At 49.8% G+C, this 16,471-nt stretch overlaps 7 protein-coding genes across 7 annotated transcripts; 2 read left to right on the top strand and 5 right to left on the bottom strand.

The window, feature by feature from the left end:
* Positions 1-1,306: 1,306 nt before the first annotated feature.
* Positions 1,307-3,743, top strand: cspA (putative cell surface protein; the record flags this gene model as incomplete). The annotated part of the gene is made up of 2 exons (XM_057184036.1): positions 1,307-2,372; positions 2,437-3,743. 2 exons carry the CDS (start codon positions 1,307-1,309, stop codon positions 3,741-3,743), a joined length of 2,373 nt encoding a protein of 790 aa, XP_057045486.1.
* A 1,381-nt stretch (positions 3,744-5,124) lies between these two features.
* Positions 5,125-6,272, top strand: N7518_003108 (zinc-dependent alcohol dehydrogenase family protein; the record flags this gene model as incomplete). Its single annotated transcript, XM_057184035.1, has 3 exons — positions 5,125-5,974; positions 6,025-6,120; positions 6,172-6,272. 3 exons carry the CDS (start codon positions 5,125-5,127, stop codon positions 6,270-6,272), a joined length of 1,047 nt encoding a protein of 348 aa, XP_057045485.1.
* Positions 6,273-6,631: 359 nt separating this feature from the next.
* On the bottom strand, positions 6,632-8,302 carry N7518_003107 (uncharacterized protein; the record flags this gene model as incomplete). The annotated part of the gene is made up of 1 exon (XM_057184034.1): positions 6,632-8,302. One exon carries the CDS (start codon positions 8,300-8,302, stop codon positions 6,632-6,634), a length of 1,671 nt encoding a protein of 556 aa, XP_057045484.1.
* A 384-nt stretch (positions 8,303-8,686) lies between these two features.
* N7518_003106 (uncharacterized protein) lies at positions 8,687-9,519 on the bottom strand (the record flags this gene model as incomplete). Its single annotated transcript, XM_057184033.1, has 3 exons — positions 8,687-9,022; positions 9,080-9,311; positions 9,404-9,519. 3 exons carry the CDS (start codon positions 9,517-9,519, stop codon positions 8,687-8,689), a joined length of 684 nt encoding a protein of 227 aa, XP_057045483.1.
* Positions 9,520-11,818: 2,299 nt separating this feature from the next.
* On the bottom strand, positions 11,819-12,418 carry N7518_003105 (putative isochorismatase family hydrolase; the record flags this gene model as incomplete). Its single annotated transcript, XM_057184032.1, has 1 exon — positions 11,819-12,418. One exon carries the CDS (start codon positions 12,416-12,418, stop codon positions 11,819-11,821), a length of 600 nt encoding a protein of 199 aa, XP_057045482.1.
* A 370-nt stretch (positions 12,419-12,788) lies between these two features.
* On the bottom strand, positions 12,789-14,120 carry N7518_003104 (Zn(II)2Cys6 transcription factor domain-containing protein; the record flags this gene model as incomplete). Its single annotated transcript, XM_057184031.1, has 3 exons — positions 12,789-13,364; positions 13,435-13,909; positions 13,963-14,120. The coding sequence occupies 3 exons, from the start codon at positions 14,118-14,120 to the stop codon at positions 12,789-12,791; spliced, it is 1,209 nt and encodes a 402-aa protein (XP_057045481.1).
* Positions 14,121-14,587: 467 nt separating this feature from the next.
* On the bottom strand, positions 14,588-16,271 carry N7518_003103 (threonine synthase THR4; the record flags this gene model as incomplete). Its single annotated transcript, XM_057184030.1, has 2 exons — positions 14,588-16,147; positions 16,218-16,271. The coding sequence occupies 2 exons, from the start codon at positions 16,269-16,271 to the stop codon at positions 14,588-14,590; spliced, it is 1,614 nt and encodes a 537-aa protein (XP_057045480.1).
* Between the last annotated feature and the right edge of the window lie 200 nt (positions 16,272-16,471).

Raw genomic sequence — 16,471 nt, 5'->3', positions numbered from 1 at the left:
TATATGACCGAAAGCGGGTTGTTCCTTGCTTTTACTATGGAGGGCAGTCAGGATATCAAGGTACTATGCTCATCCACTTACCGCTTGCGGCCAAATCTGCGTAGTACCTCACTGCTGTACCTCTCATTCACCAGGATCCGTGGATGACATCTAGACTTCCCTGCTGTTCCAAAAAAATGGAATAACAACCGTGCAGGCTGCACAGATCACATTCTCGGATTGGTTGAAGACTTATCCGATATCAATCTCTGATGAGAGCCACATTGTTAATGCGGCAAAAGCCCCATCTTCGCGCAGTGGGGGCTTGGCCTAACCCAGTACAACATACTAGATTGAGATGTCCCCGTCATTGATTGCAGCCGCCGATGCTACGATGGGCCACATCCGATTAATAACTCAAAGAAAAGATGTCTTGCGAGCCTATAGGATCGTTGTGCTCCGGAAATACGTCGAGCTCGCGCGTACATTCTTTCAAGGTGGCACCTACCAATGGAACGCCCCTATACTCAATCGGAGGCTATTCCCACATTCCAGAGATCCAATCTTGGATGGAATCACGCCTATTCGTACTTGCGATTTTGCCTGCTTCTGGTCCAATAGCTTAGCCCGCGAGGCTATTCGTCTCCGTGGGGTCTGTAGCCCCAATCGGAGGAACCTTGTCATATCAATTGTGGTTCCGTTTGAATATGATCTACTATCCCCCGGTCCGGAGGTGTCATGGCTACCGCCCTGCTAACCCTGGAGATCCAGAATGAGCATTTTGCTGGCCACATAATCCAAAACACATGTGTCTTGAACCGTTATTAAACGATTTTCTCTATCGCAATGAAGCAATATGCTGTCCCGCCGGGGATTTGCTCACTACTCTCGCAGTTTGTGGAGACGTATGGAGATTGCCAAGCTCTTTCCATGCTTCCGCATTAGGTTACTCTAGTGGATGAAGATGGAGACCTCCTGCACCACTTACCCCAATGAAACTACAGTCTGTCACGTTTGCATCTGAGTTTGCCATATGAATGTATCATTGCGCAGGATTTTGTCCAATGGCCTTCCATCTGTGCCTTTGCCATCTGGAGTTGAGCTGTCCTAGTACCTGCATTCGGCCTCATATGGTGACATTGTGATTCAGGTCTACCTTTCTGACCTGGACACGACCGTGGCACACCATATCCGTCATGACTTGGAACCAGTCTTCTCAAACAGGGCATATAAGATCGTTCATCTGTGTCCATCATTGAAACTTTCTTCATCATCTCTTCACTCGTTATCTTTCCAAGTTTGTTTGTTAAGACTTTGTTCTCTCGAAATGATCAATTCCGTTGCTCTTCTGGCTCTTGCCAGCCCGGCCTTTGCCGGTATCATGCAGGCTCGTGGCGAGGACTTCATCCGTCCCGCCGCTCAGAGCTCTGCTGCTGTTGCTACCCCTGCCCAGGCTGAGGGCTGGGGCGAGAGCTGGTCCAAGCCGGCCGAGCAGTCTTCGACCTACGAGTCCTGGAGCAAGTCCACTGAGTCGTCTGAGTCGTGGACAAGCCCGTGCACCACCTCGACCAGCCCGGTGCCCGAGCATAGCACCACCACCCGGGTGCACTCTACCACCACCACCCCGGTGCACAGTCACTCCACCTCTACCCCGGTGTACAGCACCACTACCCCGTGCACCACCTCGACCACCCCGGTGCCCGAGCATAGCACCACCATCCCGGTGCACAGCAGCAACAGCACCACCCCGTGCACTACTTCGACCACCCCGGTCCCTGAGTATAGCACCACCATCCCGGTGCACAGCAGCAACACCACCACCCCGTGCACCACCTCGACCACCCCGGTGCCCGAGCATAGCACCACCATCCCGGTGCACAGCAGCAACAGCACCACCCCGTGCACTACTTCGACCACCCCGGTGCCCGAGCATAGCACCACCATCCCGGTGCATAACACCACCACCCCGGTGTATAGCACCACTATCCCGGTGCACAGCAACACCACTACCCCGTGCACTACCTCGACCACCCCGGTGCCCGAGCATAGCACCACCATCCCGGTGCACAACACCACCACCCCGGTGTATAGCACCACTATCCCGGTGCACAGCAACACCACTACCCCGTGCACTACGTCGACCACCCCGGTGCCCGAGCATAGCACCACCATCCCGGTGCACAACACCACCACCCCGGTGTATAGCACCACCGTCCCGGTGTACAGCAATACCACCACCCCGTACACCACCTCGACCACCCCGGTGCCCGAGCACAGCACCACCACCTGGGCCAACGGAACCACTACTGTGCCCGAGCAGACCACCAAGCCTCACTTCCCTGTGAAGCCTGGCACCACCAAGACCCTCACTTATGTGACCACCACCTGCCCTAGTAAGTCCTATAACCTCTACCAAATTCGTACCACTTGAACTACACATTCTAACAATATCTCCAGCTTACTCGTCTACCATCACCTCTGGCTCTAAGACCTGGACTGTGCCCGTCACCGGAACAAGCACCATCACCATCACCAAGACCACCGTGTGCACCTTGTGCGATGAGAAGCCTTTGACCTTCTACAACTCCACTGTGCCTGCCACTGCAGGCCCCACCGCAGGCCCCACTGCTCCCGTTGTGCCGACCACCGTGGTTCCCGTTGTCCCTGGCGAGACTCACCCCGCTGTTCCCGTTGTCCCTGGCGAGACTCACCCCGCTGTTCCCGTTGTTCCTGGCGAGACTCACCCCGCTGTCCCCGGCGAGACACAGCCCGCAGTCCCTGTTGTCCCTGTTGTCCCTGGCGAGACTCACCCCGCTGTCCCCGGCGAGACCCAGCCTGCTACCCCTGTTGTCCCTGTTGTTCCCGGTGAGACTCAGCCCGCTGTCCCCGTTGTCCCCGGCGAGACCCAGCCCGCTGTCCCCGTTGTCCCCGGCGAGACCCAGCCCGCTGTCCCCGTTGTTCCTGGTGAGACTCACCCTGCTGTTCCCGGCGAGACCCAGCCCGCTGTCCCCGTTGTCCCTGGCGAGACTCAGCCCGCTGTCCCCGGCGAGACCCAGCCCGCTACCCCCGTTGTCCCCGCTGTTCCCGGCGAGACCCAGCCTGCTGTCCCCGTTGTCCCTGGTGAGACTCAGCCCGCTGTCCCCGTTGTCCCTGGTGAGACTCAGCCTGCTGTCCCCGCTGTTCCCGGCGAGACCCAGCCCGCTGTCCCCGTTGTCCCTGGTGAGACTCAGCCCGCTGTCCCCGTTGTCCCTGGTGAGACTCAGCCCGCTGTCCCCGTTGTCCCTGGTGAGACTCAGCCTGCTGTCCCCGCTGTTCCCGGCGAGACCCAGCCCGCTGTCCCTGTTGTTCCTGGCGAGACCCAGCCCGCTGTTCCTGCTGTTCCTGGCCAGACCCAGCCCGCTGTCCCCGTTGTTCCTGGCGAGACCCAGCCCGCTGTTCCTGCTGTTCCTGGCCAGACCCAGCCCGCTGTCCCTGCTGTTCCCGGCGAGACCCAGCCCGCTGTTCCTGCTGTTCCTGGCCAGACCCAGCCCGCTGTCCCCGCTGTTCCTGGACAGTCCCAGCCCGCTGTCCCCGCCGTCCCTGCTAAGTCCCAGCCCGCTGCCCAGCCCTCCGGCTCTCCTACCCCCTCCGCCCCGGAGGCGCCCTCTACCCCTGAGCAGCACGGCGCCTCTCCCTCCGCTGGTGAGTTCACCGGTGCTGCCTCCAGCGTCAAGCCCGTTGCTGGCTTCCTTGCTGGTGTTGTTGCCCTCATGGCTCTCCTGTAAATCAGTTGAGAAGCCTCGACGGTCGATCCATCTCTTTATTGAGATCCGGATCCCTTTCGGTTCCTGACCTCTCTGGTCCTCGTGGTGTGGATCAGAGACCTCATGGTACCTTCAGTATTTTTTTTTGGATGCCTGGCCTATGCCCCGCTTGGAATTTCTCCTTTTGCTTTTAACAGGGCCGAAGGATTAAAGAAGAACGGTTGCTTGGTCATTTCGAGATTTTTGTGAACTTTATCGGTCTTATTTTAAGTATACTAATAGTAATATAGTGTCTATTGCTTGGATTATTTTGCTCTTTGTATGTTTTGAAGATTATATTTCGTTTGAGAAGCATATGCATTGAATGAAAAGTCGATTTATCTTGTTTTAAGAAATTTCCGAGGAAACTCCACACATTAGCCCTAATTGTAGGAATATTCGAATTCGTTGATTATAGAATTTCCAAAGGCGTTCTCTCTAGCTGCACTGATATTCTGTTATTCACTTGACGCTTTTGTCCAGTTCACTATGAATGGCATATGAAAATTCGGTTCAAGCGTATAGATAGAAGATGAGAACGGAAAGGTTGTTAGCAAATATCATGATTCTATTCTTTAATGCCTCTCTTATAGTATGTCTTATGATCATGATATGAGGTATTATTTTACGACTGATTGAAACTTGTGATATTGTCACTCGCAGTATATAGTTTAACGGCAACTGTATAACTCATTTGATACTGTAGAGGCCACCTATTCCAATGAAGCCACCTTCTTCCGGTTCCGGCCAAATGGATCCAAAATTGATAATGCACAAAGAAAATATTATTGTTCTTCGTCATGACTCAGTGCTTGAATCATGCGAAAGTCAAAGATGCATATTCTCGGATATGTTAGGCCGGCCAAGACATTCCTTATCCGTCTAACGGCAAACGTACGAGGATAACTCAATAACGTACGAGCAGGAGTCAGGCTAGTTAACTAGTTCTTACGGCTGAACCAATCACCTTCCTCCGCCCGAAGCTATTGAAATTACTCGAAACTCTCTACAATCAGCTGATCTGGCTGATATATTTCCGAGGTGCCCCCGAAACCGCGATCTGTTTCCAACATCCACATCATGAACAATGTACGAGTCCCACACACAATGCATAAGCATATCTATCACGACTAATGCCTTGTTTTAGTTTTCTAGGTCCACCAAGTCAGGCTGCCTGACGTCAATAAAGGCCATATCTTTCTATCCTCGACGATTACCACGTTCTCCACCCCTCCAGAGCTGGTATATAAATTCCCAAAGACTCAACCCTTCCATTTCTCCTATCACGCCGTCGACTTCTTTTCCTTCCTTCAACCCGCACCGACAATTTTCCCACACCTCTTACACTTTAATCCACGAAACCATGAAGGGTCTTGTTTGCAACAATGGCAAAATTGAAGTCATAGAACGACCCAAGCCAACCATCCAGGAGCCCACGGACGCAGTTGTGCGAATGCTGCATACGTCCATTTGCGGAACAGATCTGCACATCATCAAAGGCGACATCCAAACCGCAGAATCTGGCGTTGTCTTGGGTCACGAAGGCGTTGGGGTTGTTGAGGCATTGGGCTCCACCGTGCAAGGATTGCAAGTAGGTGACCGAGTGGTTATCTCCTGCATGACATCATGTGGGTCGTGCCGTTACTGTCAGCGAGGTATTCCCGCCCACTGCGAATCCGGAGGATGGATTCTTGGCAACCATCTCGATGGAACCCAGGCGGAGTACGTACGCGTACCGCACGCAACTCGGTCGCTCCACCGCTTGGATTCCTCTATAGACGCACGTGATGCGGTTTGCCTCTCGGATGCCTTGCCGACAGGCTATGAATGCGGTGTGCTCAGTTCAGACGTCCACTCAGCAGGATCCGTGGTAATTGTCGGCGCGGGTCCGGTGGGGATCGCAGCTCTTCTTACTGCGCGTCTAAAGAACCCTGACATGATTGTTATGGTTGACCTGGACGATACGCGTTTAGAGAAGGCGCGGGAATTGGGTGCGCATTATACGGTTAACTCTGGTGCTCCAGACGCAAAGAAACAGCTCCTGGACTTGACCAAAAATGAAGGATTTGACTCTGTCATCGAGGCGGTTGGCATTTCAGTCACTTTCCAATTGTGTCAAGAGCTGGTGGCCGTTGGCGGGCGCATCGCGAATATGGGAGTCCATGGCAAAAAGGTGGATTTACATTTGGAAAAACTATGGGACCGCAACATAAGTCCGTCAAGTGTTGATTGATGCTTTATTTCTTTTGCTAATTTGTCCTAGGTATCCACATGTCGCTGGTCAATGCGGTTTCAATCCCCTCCTTGTTGCAGCAAGTGAAAGAGGGCAAGTTGGACGTCAACTCGCTAGTCACGCATCGTAAGTTCTAAACCTGACCCCGACGACATTTTATCTGATTGTTTGTTGCAGATTATTCGTTCGACGATGCAACAACCGCATACGACACCTTTGGGGCTGCATCTACGCATCAGGCCCTGAAGGTAGGCCTGGATTTCGGAGTCCAAGAATGACAAGTCTTAACGCTTGACAACCTGTACAGTGTGTTCTGCTTGAAATTCTGATACATTTGCATTCAACAAAGTGAGCTTTACATGGCTTAGTCAAGGTAATAAATTCCCACAATGCAAATATCTGAAATTCTTATCACAAATGTTTCAGAATCTGTAAATCTTAAATTATCCACGTTACTGCCACTAACTATACCGTTATTCAGTAATTATACACTCTGCCCACATGTAGATCTTTCTGTTTTTGTTACGTTCTCTTCTCCTCTGAGTGGGTCAATAGTCCAATACGTAGATCCCTATGGAAAATGTGACTCAAATATTCTTCATCCGGCATCGGACCTTCTCCACCGCACTGATAGTCTTCAAAGACCTGAGCTAGGCCGACGCCGAGGCACACTCGCCAGCTTAGATCGAGATCGAATAGCCGGACCATAAACAAACAACACATAAGGGATCGCAGTCAAGAAAGCCGCAATGATCGACAGAATCAGGCCTGCATATTGGCTGCCCACATTATGAAAGAACTGGGAAGCAAATAAAGGCGACACGGCGCCGAGCGTATTTCTCATGAATCCCTGTCCAGCAATCGCTGAAGAGGAAGTTTCACCGTAGCAATCCGACGTGAAGCTGTAGCACGACTCGAAAATGAAGAAAATCCCAAAAGTAATCAGACCAAGCCCAATCATAGGCCCGATCCAATGTACATATGCGTATTGTGTGAAGGAGTAGATAAACAGGCCGATTGGGAGCGCGACGGCTCCAAACATGACACCGTAAAGTCTGGCTTCCGGACGCATTTCTTCATCGGTCTTGTCTTTATGAACTGTGTTGTATTTGTGGATTTGGAGGAAATGCATCATGAAGCCGAGGGTCGTTCCGATGCAGAGCGCGATGTATGGGAGGCCGGCAACGCCCTCGCTCCAGCCTTTCTTTTCTTCATAGGTGATAGGAATCACGGATAAGAAGAGAAAAGTCAAGAACCAAGCAAAGCTAATCCAAAGACCGAAGAAGAAAACAACAGGTTCCGTTATAAGCATCTTTACTGCTTTCACGGAAGAGTTGTATAGCATACGCTTCAAATTAGGTGCTTCGAGGTCGTTTAGAGCGACATAGCGTTGATCACCCGTCTTTGAACGTAGAATCTTGGCCCTTTTAGAAAGCATCATGCTGCCCCGAGTCTCAGGAAAGAAGAATACGATGATGACCATAAGAGGGATATTCGCTAGACCTTGGATTCCTTCAATCCAACGCCAGCCAATTGTCTCGTCGATGAAGCCGGCGTAGATTGGAGCAGCAACGGTACCGAGGATTGCGACATACGAGAACGAGGCCATAGGGATAGCTCGATCCTCGGGGTGGTACATGTCGCCAAAGGTACCTCCGACAAGAATAGTCCCTACACAACCAAACAGACCTAGCAGCGCTCGGCATACGAGAATGGTTGCAATATTCTTGCCTAGTGCAAGGCCGATAAACATAATCGAGAACCCCACGTATGCACCCGCGTAGACAATGCGTCGCCCAGCAAGTTCGCAGAAAGGTGCTAGGAACAATGGTGCCAATGCGCAGGTCATGTTGAAGGTGAACAGACCCAATTGCCCGAGCTCCAAGGAGACGCCGAGATCTGCACACATTCGGGTGATACCAGAGCTGTAGGCGGTAGTCGCTAGGCCGATGAACAGGGTCATCAAACAAAGGAGGCCTGAGACTAATGCCTTCTTCCAAGGGCTCCAATTGAATGGATTCTCTTTGTCTCCAAAGGTGTAGTCAATCAAGATATATTGCTTACCACCTTGGACTATCGCTTTGGTGCCAGTTAAAGGAAAGTCGAAATCAAGGGTTGTGAAGTGTTCATGGTGGGAGGTGGAAGGTTTGAGATACTTCCCACCAGCTAGTCGACCTTTTTGACCTGGCACGAGCTCGACAGATGGCGATGATGGAGGTTTATCATTTTCATGATAGGATGCCGAATCCGGCGAATTCTGGGCGGTATCTGTCGAGTGAAAGGAGGAGTCTCTGTTGTGAAAAAGCATGCCGATTCAGTACAGATTTAGGGATGGTAGGTAGAGATGGATAACGATAGAGATTCAGACTTTATGAAAAAAAAAATAAGAAGTAAGGTAGGTTTCAAGATGATAAAACTTAACTATGATTTACTTGAAAAGTGGACCACGTCATGACATCTGTGGCTGGAGAGAGTATTGCCACATAGACTTACTTGGATTGGCTATTTAATGGCTCAGACTTATGAAATCACTTGGAATTCGGTTACTGTCAAGCATAAATCTCTCAAATAGTTGGTTGTTCATTAATCATGAGAAGTGGGAGGTCTAACTGATGTCTAAGAAACCTGGCTAAAGTCAGATGAGAAGGATATGTAACATGTATATACAGATAAAATCGCCATTCTTGGTCTCTCACATAACACCTGCAGCGAGAAGCTTTGATTTGAACATCATTTCGCGCCACACCTTGAATAAGTGGTTCATCCATGTTGCGTCCAGAGCACAAATCTCCCGTAGATAATACTCGTCGCAGTATCCCAAATGCTCCTTGAAGCACTTAGCCACGGATTCAGCCGAACCAGGGAAATACCGCAAGAGTCCGCCCTCGGAATATAGGGATACTCCCAGGTGCTTTAGCTTCCTGCGCAGTATGTCGGTTTTGTTCAGTAAGAGCTGGATTGGCTTCCGCTGTGGACCCCGGCTGCCTAGGACTTCCTCGAGAAGGCCCAGTGATTCATTGAATTGAGTCTTGATTTGGTGAGCAACTGGGTTAGAAGCGAAGGGGAGTGGCATAGTTAGACTCACTTTCCCGGGGTCTACCATATATCGGTAGTCGAGAGTTGAAATATCCGCGACGCACACAATACCGTCAACTAATGGCATAATCTTGGACAATTCTTTTTGTGTCGTATGTTTAGTATTGGCCTCCAATGCTATGAGGTCTTTGCTGATCCATGCACCACTCAACGACTTGGTTGGGACATAGCATTGTATTACGTCTGTTTCGGTAGGATTCCACTCGGGCTGGAGAACGTGGCTGTAGGAAGAAAGAAACCTGTCATACATTAGCAAGGGTCCATGATGGAATTCGAGAGGGGAAATTGGTTGCAAGATGACCCAGCTGCGTACATTCTGAGATAGCTCTCCGGATTGATGAATCGAAGAGCAGTGGCCAGAACAATTGCTCTATGACACAATTCCCGCATCGATAAGAGCAATTCGCAGTTCCATCGACTTTGGGTCATTCCGAATTCCTGATTTGAGCTCCAAAATGTTTGAATGACCTAGTAGCGTCAGTGCATTGCCATGGGGTTTTTGAAGTTTGAACTCGTACACCATCGTCCGCATTGTCCAGGAGACGGCCCTGGGCTTGTAGTTCACGAATAGCACATGCAAGAGCACTGTAAATGTTTTCGTAAACAACAATACGGGTTTCCTCTTTTTCGCGAGAAGAAATGTCTCGACCGAACCGCATCCGTAGCTTTTTGATCACGGTCGATTTCCCACACCCCGAGGATCCTGTTGCGTTGGGTTATGGATTGTTTATAACTCTGAGCCAGGCACCTCACCGATGAGAAGGATCTTCGAAGCTCTGCGGAAGCATCTTCTGTTGCTGAGCTTCTCACCGCAAGGAAAGCTCGGTTTGACAATTTCATAGACCAGGTTCTCAACGGATTGTGACCCGACTGATTTCGAACCGGAGTTGCAAGAGCACATCCCGCAAAAACACATATTGAAGGTATATTCAGAATTCTGTAAAAGTTCACGATTCAACAATTGCACAAAGGCGAACTTGAGGTGGAACATATACTGATTTATAGATGGAAAATGTATGCTTGACATCTACTACTTCCGATTTTTCCGAAGCTTTGCCGGTTCCGACTATCTATCATGGCCTGATTTCTACAACTGAAAAGCTTGATGCCCATCAAGTTGAAGTAAGAATTTGCGGTAAAAAGACTCCGAAGCCCACAACACTGGCCAGCCTTGTGAGGCTCGACCAAACTTCCAATATGTATATTAAGGTTGGAACTCGGTAAAGGGAACCTATCACTCGGTATGACCGAGAGATTATCGTCAGAAAGGTCTAGATTAGGACATTCTCAATAAATGATATCAAAATTCTAGAACGTGCGCCTCTAACTCGGTACAGATTTTAGCCGTTTGATAAAGCAATCAAGTCTAATAGACTAAAGACGTAGATGGAGAATGATGTCATGACTTCCCACCTTCAATGCCCATATAAGTCCAGAGTCTAGACTGCGCCAGAACCTGCAAACCCGTAAACCCAGGCAAATAAGTCGGGATTCGGCTCGACTTTCGGACGTGGCCATGGTTTTAGGGTTCGGAATATCGGTTACCAGAGTTGCAACTGCATATACTAGTAGGACTCTATCATATTCCTCCTTCAATTTAAGTAAAGTAAGCTTCCGAAGACCGCATTAAACTATACAGTAGCCGAAACTTATACCGGTGGCTAATGATATCTTCACTAATTATCATCCTATCGTTCCGGGTTCTTACTAATAATCCACGCATCTGTTCTCTTCCTTAGATATAACTCTTGATTAACTATCACTATTACTATTAAGTCTCTTACATAAACCAATACTACTCGCTACTACATACAGTTAGACCGTTATCCTGCTCGTTCGCTACCTTGAATCCTATTGCGAGAGAATACTCTAAAAATGAACAGTCTCGGAGAGGAAGCTGGGAGATCAATACGAATGCATTGGGCTATCTGGAATGATTGACTTGAAGCAAAAGAGGACAAAAGAACAAAGGTGAGCTACATACGGGCAAGACTATGGGAGAAACCGGGCTCAGAAATATCAAACCCAACCTGGAAGCCAACATCTCTTTCCCTCGCTCTGTTTTCTAGACCAAGTCATATGAACTCCAGATTTTTCTATCGACCATCAAACCAGCACAATCCAAGGCCAAAGGAACACGAGAAGGAACGAGGAACAGCGTCAAGGGAGGTTGGATCTCGGGTCCACGCGCTTACTTCCTTCTCTCATTTGACGGCATCGCCGGTGCTTCCAGGGTCACACCCCTTGCCACATGTCGGCAAAAAAATTTCAAATTCTAGCCTTGAACTGAGACATGCAGCTCCAAGGTTATTGCATACTGCAGGTTCCAGCTCAACCCTTTTCCTCCGTGTTCAACAGATGTCGACTATCTATACGTTGTACTTCCATTGCCAAGACTGTCAGTTCTTCCGCGGTAGTGGGACATAACGGGTTTCGGAAATTATCCGAAAGGCAATGGGGAAATGAGACAATTAAGGTATGGACCGGCATCCATTGACATGAACCTCTTGGAAGCCGTTGATTGCCCCGCAAACCCGTCCGTGCTTGGCATGTTTTGGCAATCCTTTACCCGAAACGCGATGATCACTTTCCCTTACTAAGAATCTTTTATCAGAACACGGCACAATGTGTGTATATTAGAGGCCCGGAAATAGGAAAGAATTTCATACAGTCCGAAGATTTTGAATATGATCCAATAGTCCTCGCGGTTTCAGATTGCATCAGTTGCCTATGCACGAATATCTTCCTCGGAGACGACAGTCCCGAAACCATCCGCCAGCTCACTCAACACAACAGACACCAGATCCTCGGCCTTTACACCAGGGATATCCCTGTCACCAACTGCATCCCTCACGACGAGCACATCATATCCAAGCTCAGCAGCCGCTCGGGTAGTGGTGGAGACACAGACATGCGCCATATAGCCAACCAACACGACTTTCTTTCCTACATCGCCTAGACCTTGCAGATAGGCATGCAGATCGGTCTTTGCGAACGAGCTAGGAAAGTTCTTGGTGACTACTTTCTCGCCCGCTTTAGGGGTGAGTTCCTCAAACTCTTGTGCCAAGGGAGTGTTTGGCGTGAAGACGGGTGCGCCTTCGGGCACCTCGTGGACGACGTGCACGATGTTTTTGCCGTTACCGGCTTGACGGTAACGTTCCAGTAGTTTGACAATGGATTTGCGGGTTTCTGTAACGTTTTCGGTCTTGAGAGCGCCTGTAGCGTATTCGTTCTGGGCGTCGATAATGATGAGGGTTGAGTCCTTTGGGGAAGCTGAGGAGCGGGGAATCCCGACGATCTCACGGAAGGATTGAGCGGTAGAAGCCATTGTATAGTAAAGAGGTTTTTGGAAAATGGAGGATTGGATTGTGTTGCAGTAGGAACTCTCGATATTAAAAAGAAGAGTCGGTTTATATGTACTTCGTTACGCTTTGCTTAGAAACCCTATGGTTTTGCGGGGAAACGGGTCGGCCATCCCACCTGGACAGGCCGATCACTTCACGGCCATCCCACCCGGTCATAGATCGGTGACTGTGGACCTCGGGGTGGCGAAGGTGCAGGTCCAATGTACGTTTATTGACAAAAAATATTACAAAGGTATTTGTCAAGAAAATAGTGAGGGAATATGTTCGATCGTTGCATTTATAGGCTGCATTTTGATATATGGCGAAATAGCCGCATATTCTATGATAGTTCTGCTATATCCAATCAAAGCCAACTCGTGCGTCATGTAGAAGATTAGATGCTTGAGATATCCAGTTTTTCGCATCTCCATTATCCCGTCCGACCGCGGATGAATCAGACTTGTTCAACACCTCGGACTCCCCGCCCAATGGAGCATTCCACAGCTCATCACTGTCTGGCATGCAAAAGGACAAATCGGCCAGGGTCAAAAGATCGTTTCTGCCACCATTGGAACATTCCCCGCTCAAGTCAAAGGAAGTGGGAGTGGACAATCGGCACACCTTATAGAGGGCTAGTCCAAATCTCTTGATCTCTTCAACGCTCACATATACAAGCGCAAGTGGTGCATCGGCATCGTGTTGCAGAAGCATGTTAGGGTAGTAGAAGATCCCCGACTTTCGACAGCTTTGAACAAGCGCAGCCAAGAGGTCGTATTTGTCGTCTGGTAATCGGAATCGCATGCTCAAATCTGTACTAGCATTTTCTCTTGCAATGAAAAGAGAAAGAATGATATTCATGAGCACACTTTGAAATGATGTTATAGGCCATGTGTGTTGGCGTGAACTCGAGTTGGAGATGCACCATTGGTCCTAGAGCAAAAGGACGATATCAACACACAATTCTATATGCAGTTAATGTTATAATGCTTCTTCTTCTCACCATTTGAGCGTAAAATGCAGAACATAGTCGATTATGTAGACGTATCGATGCGTCTCGTGCCTCCTGAGTCCCTTTCACCCAAAGTCCGATTGCGACAACGGATTGAACAAGTACACAAGGTTCCTTGGCGAAGTCAAATGTACTTCGATGGAGAAACGGCCATCTTGGATGGAAAGTATTAAAGTAAATATCAATATAGTCATGAGCAATCCACCGGGGAGCGTCAGAAACGGAATCATCAATCGTGGAAACAGGCGGCAAAGGGCAGAGATCATCGATCGAAAATTGTTGGTCGCTTACGGTTTCACCCCCAGTAGACACACAGAGGACGCCGCGATGTTGACAGGCATTGCATGGTAATACACCTTCACAACGGACTTTCCGTGCATGACATGCACTACATGCCCTAACTTTTCGAGACGGAGGCAGTTCTCTTTGCGGATGGTAAGTTCGGACATGGCGTCGCAACAGGTCACTGATTACTCTCTAAGTTGAGAGTCTTCCCACGGGATCGAAGAAACTACTCACTTCCTGGTCAGGACACTCTCACAATAAGGACAGGCGAGATTGATTTCCGTATCATGATGATTACGATGTCGATTCAGGTGCTCTTTACGCCGGTATTTAGCGTTGCAATCTGGATAGCCACATTGGAACCAGGGGATAATATCGGCAGGAGGTGGCATTGTGCAGAATCTTTGCCAACCTTTCGATTTCACAAATGAAATGGCAAAAGTGAAGGCGAAAGGAAAAGAGAAGGTAATGACAGCTCCGGTGGGGCGAGGAAAGTCACCAATGAAGTTCCACCGGTCATCCCACTTGATGAATAACGCCGATATTGACAGATCATGTGATCTCTGAATAGCTTCATCTCTTCAGGCATTATCCGGCATCAATAGTACTAATACTTAGGATAACATAACTACTCGTCCGATCTGAGCAGTCATTTTCAGTATCGATTCAACAAGCCCTCAGATTATAGGTGTAAAAAAAACCGGAAATATATTTTAATAGAAGGGAGGAAACAGTGAAAACGTTTCCAACATGTGTATACTACAACAAAAGATTTTCTCAGCATACACGTGCTCCTCCCGTTGAATCTCACCAACTCGGTGAATTTCATAACACGTTATTTCTCTTGCCAAGTCCGGATCTATCGCAAACCCTGCAACTCCTGTTCAAGCTCCGCCTTGACAATCTCCTTAACACCCTGCCACCCAGCACTCTCGCCGACAGGGGTTACCCGACTCTCACGCTGCTCCAAACCAATGAACTCCTGGGGCAAGATCTCCGTGAAGTTGTAACCATCTTCGGAACGCAGAGCAAGGTCCACAGCGCTGGCAAACTTAGCCGGGTGGGCAGTGGACAGAGAGATATGGATAGCCTCAGGGTTGCGCGCCAATGAGCGGCGCGTAGCAGCAACACCAACAGCAGTGTGGGGGTCGAGGATGTAACCCCCGGTCTTGGAGCTCTTGGCGGAGCCGGGACCAAGACCTTTAGGGAAAGAGGTCTTGTAGATATCACGGATCATAGCGATGGTCTCGTCGTTGCTGACGCGCTCACTCTCGAAATCGACCTTGGCGGCTTCGAGGACGGCGCTGGGGACTTGGAAGCCGCCGTTGGTCTTGAGCTCGTTCAGCCACCCGCTGACGTTTTCGCAGGCGATCTTGCGGCGCTCGGCTTCGTTGCCGCTGGAGGTTTTGTATGACAGGAACCATAGGAGGCGCTCGAAGTTGCTGCTGACGAGGATGTCCATGGCTGGGCTGTAGGTTTCCTTCACGCCGTGGTCGGTGGGCGCGTCGAGGGCCTTCTTTGTGTAGTGGCCGCCGCTGCGGAAGAAGCGATCGAGAATGTCGTTCTCGTTGGTGGCAATCACCAGTTTCTCGATGGGGAGACCCATCTGCTTAGCGAACCAACCGGCAAGGATGTCGCCGAAGTTGCCGGACGGGACGACCACGCGCACGCTGGATTCCTTGGTGAACGAGGGGGTTTTGGTTAGGGAGAAGTAGGAGTAGAAGAAGTAGGTTATCTGGGCTAAGATTCTGGCCATGTTGATGCTGTTGACCGCGGCGATGTTGTGGGTGGAGTTAAGGTCCGCATCGGCGAACAGCGCCTTGACGATATCCTGGCAGTGGTCGAAGGAGCCCGCCACGGTGAGGGTGTGGACGTTAGGATCCAAGATAGTTGTCATTTGCTTCTCTTGGATAGGCGAGACTCGGCCGCCATCGGGGAAGAGAATGAAGACCGAGACGTCTTTCTTGCCGCGAAGACCATAGATAGCAGCCGAACCAGTGTCGCCGCTAGTAGCACCGACAACGGTAAGGTGGTGCCTGTCCTTGCCAGTCTTTCCAGCATTCTTTCGAACAAGGAAATACTCGAACAGGTTTCCGAGGAAACTTAGCGCAACATCCTTGAACGCAAAGGTCGGGCCGTGGAATAGCTCGAGCAAGTAGAGGTTCTTTTCGAGGAGGACGGATGGAGTGCGCTCGGGGTGTCGGAAAGTCGAGTAGGACTTATAGATAATGCTCTTGAGATCTTCTCGGGGAATCTCGTCCGTAGAGATATAGAGCGACATGATTTCGAGCGCCAAATCCTCAAAGCTCAGATCGCGCCATTCGGTCTCCCATGATTTAGGGAGAGCAGGGATTTCCTCGGGGATGAAGAGACCACCGTCCGAGGCCAGGCCTTGAAGAACAACATCTTCAAAGGTTCTCTAGAGAGACAGACAGATTGGTGAGTAACATGTTTGCAATGAAACTTGGAACTGTTATTTTCCAACTCACCCCGTACTCAGCACCGCGGGTACTTAAATACTGTTGTGATAGTGTAGGAGACATGATGCGACCGTCAATTGACTCAGACAGAAATTCTTTGAAGCCGAAGTAGAGAAGAAGAGGCGGAATGATTCATTCCACCGCGGGGGAAATCTGAGTTCCCAAAATGGAATAGCGCCTCCGAGAACGGCGCTCACGTGCGTGATTTGATTGGCCCTAATGTAGACCAATCTATACAGATACACCAGACGGCTATACTTTTA

Source organism: Penicillium psychrosexuale (genome assembly GCF_028828465.1).
Source record: "Penicillium psychrosexuale strain IBT 29551 chromosome Unknown utg000002l, whole genome shotgun sequence".
NCBI classification, from domain to species: domain Eukaryota; kingdom Fungi; phylum Ascomycota; class Eurotiomycetes; order Eurotiales; family Aspergillaceae; genus Penicillium; species Penicillium psychrosexuale.
This window is presented reverse-complemented; position numbering and strand designations above follow the sequence as displayed.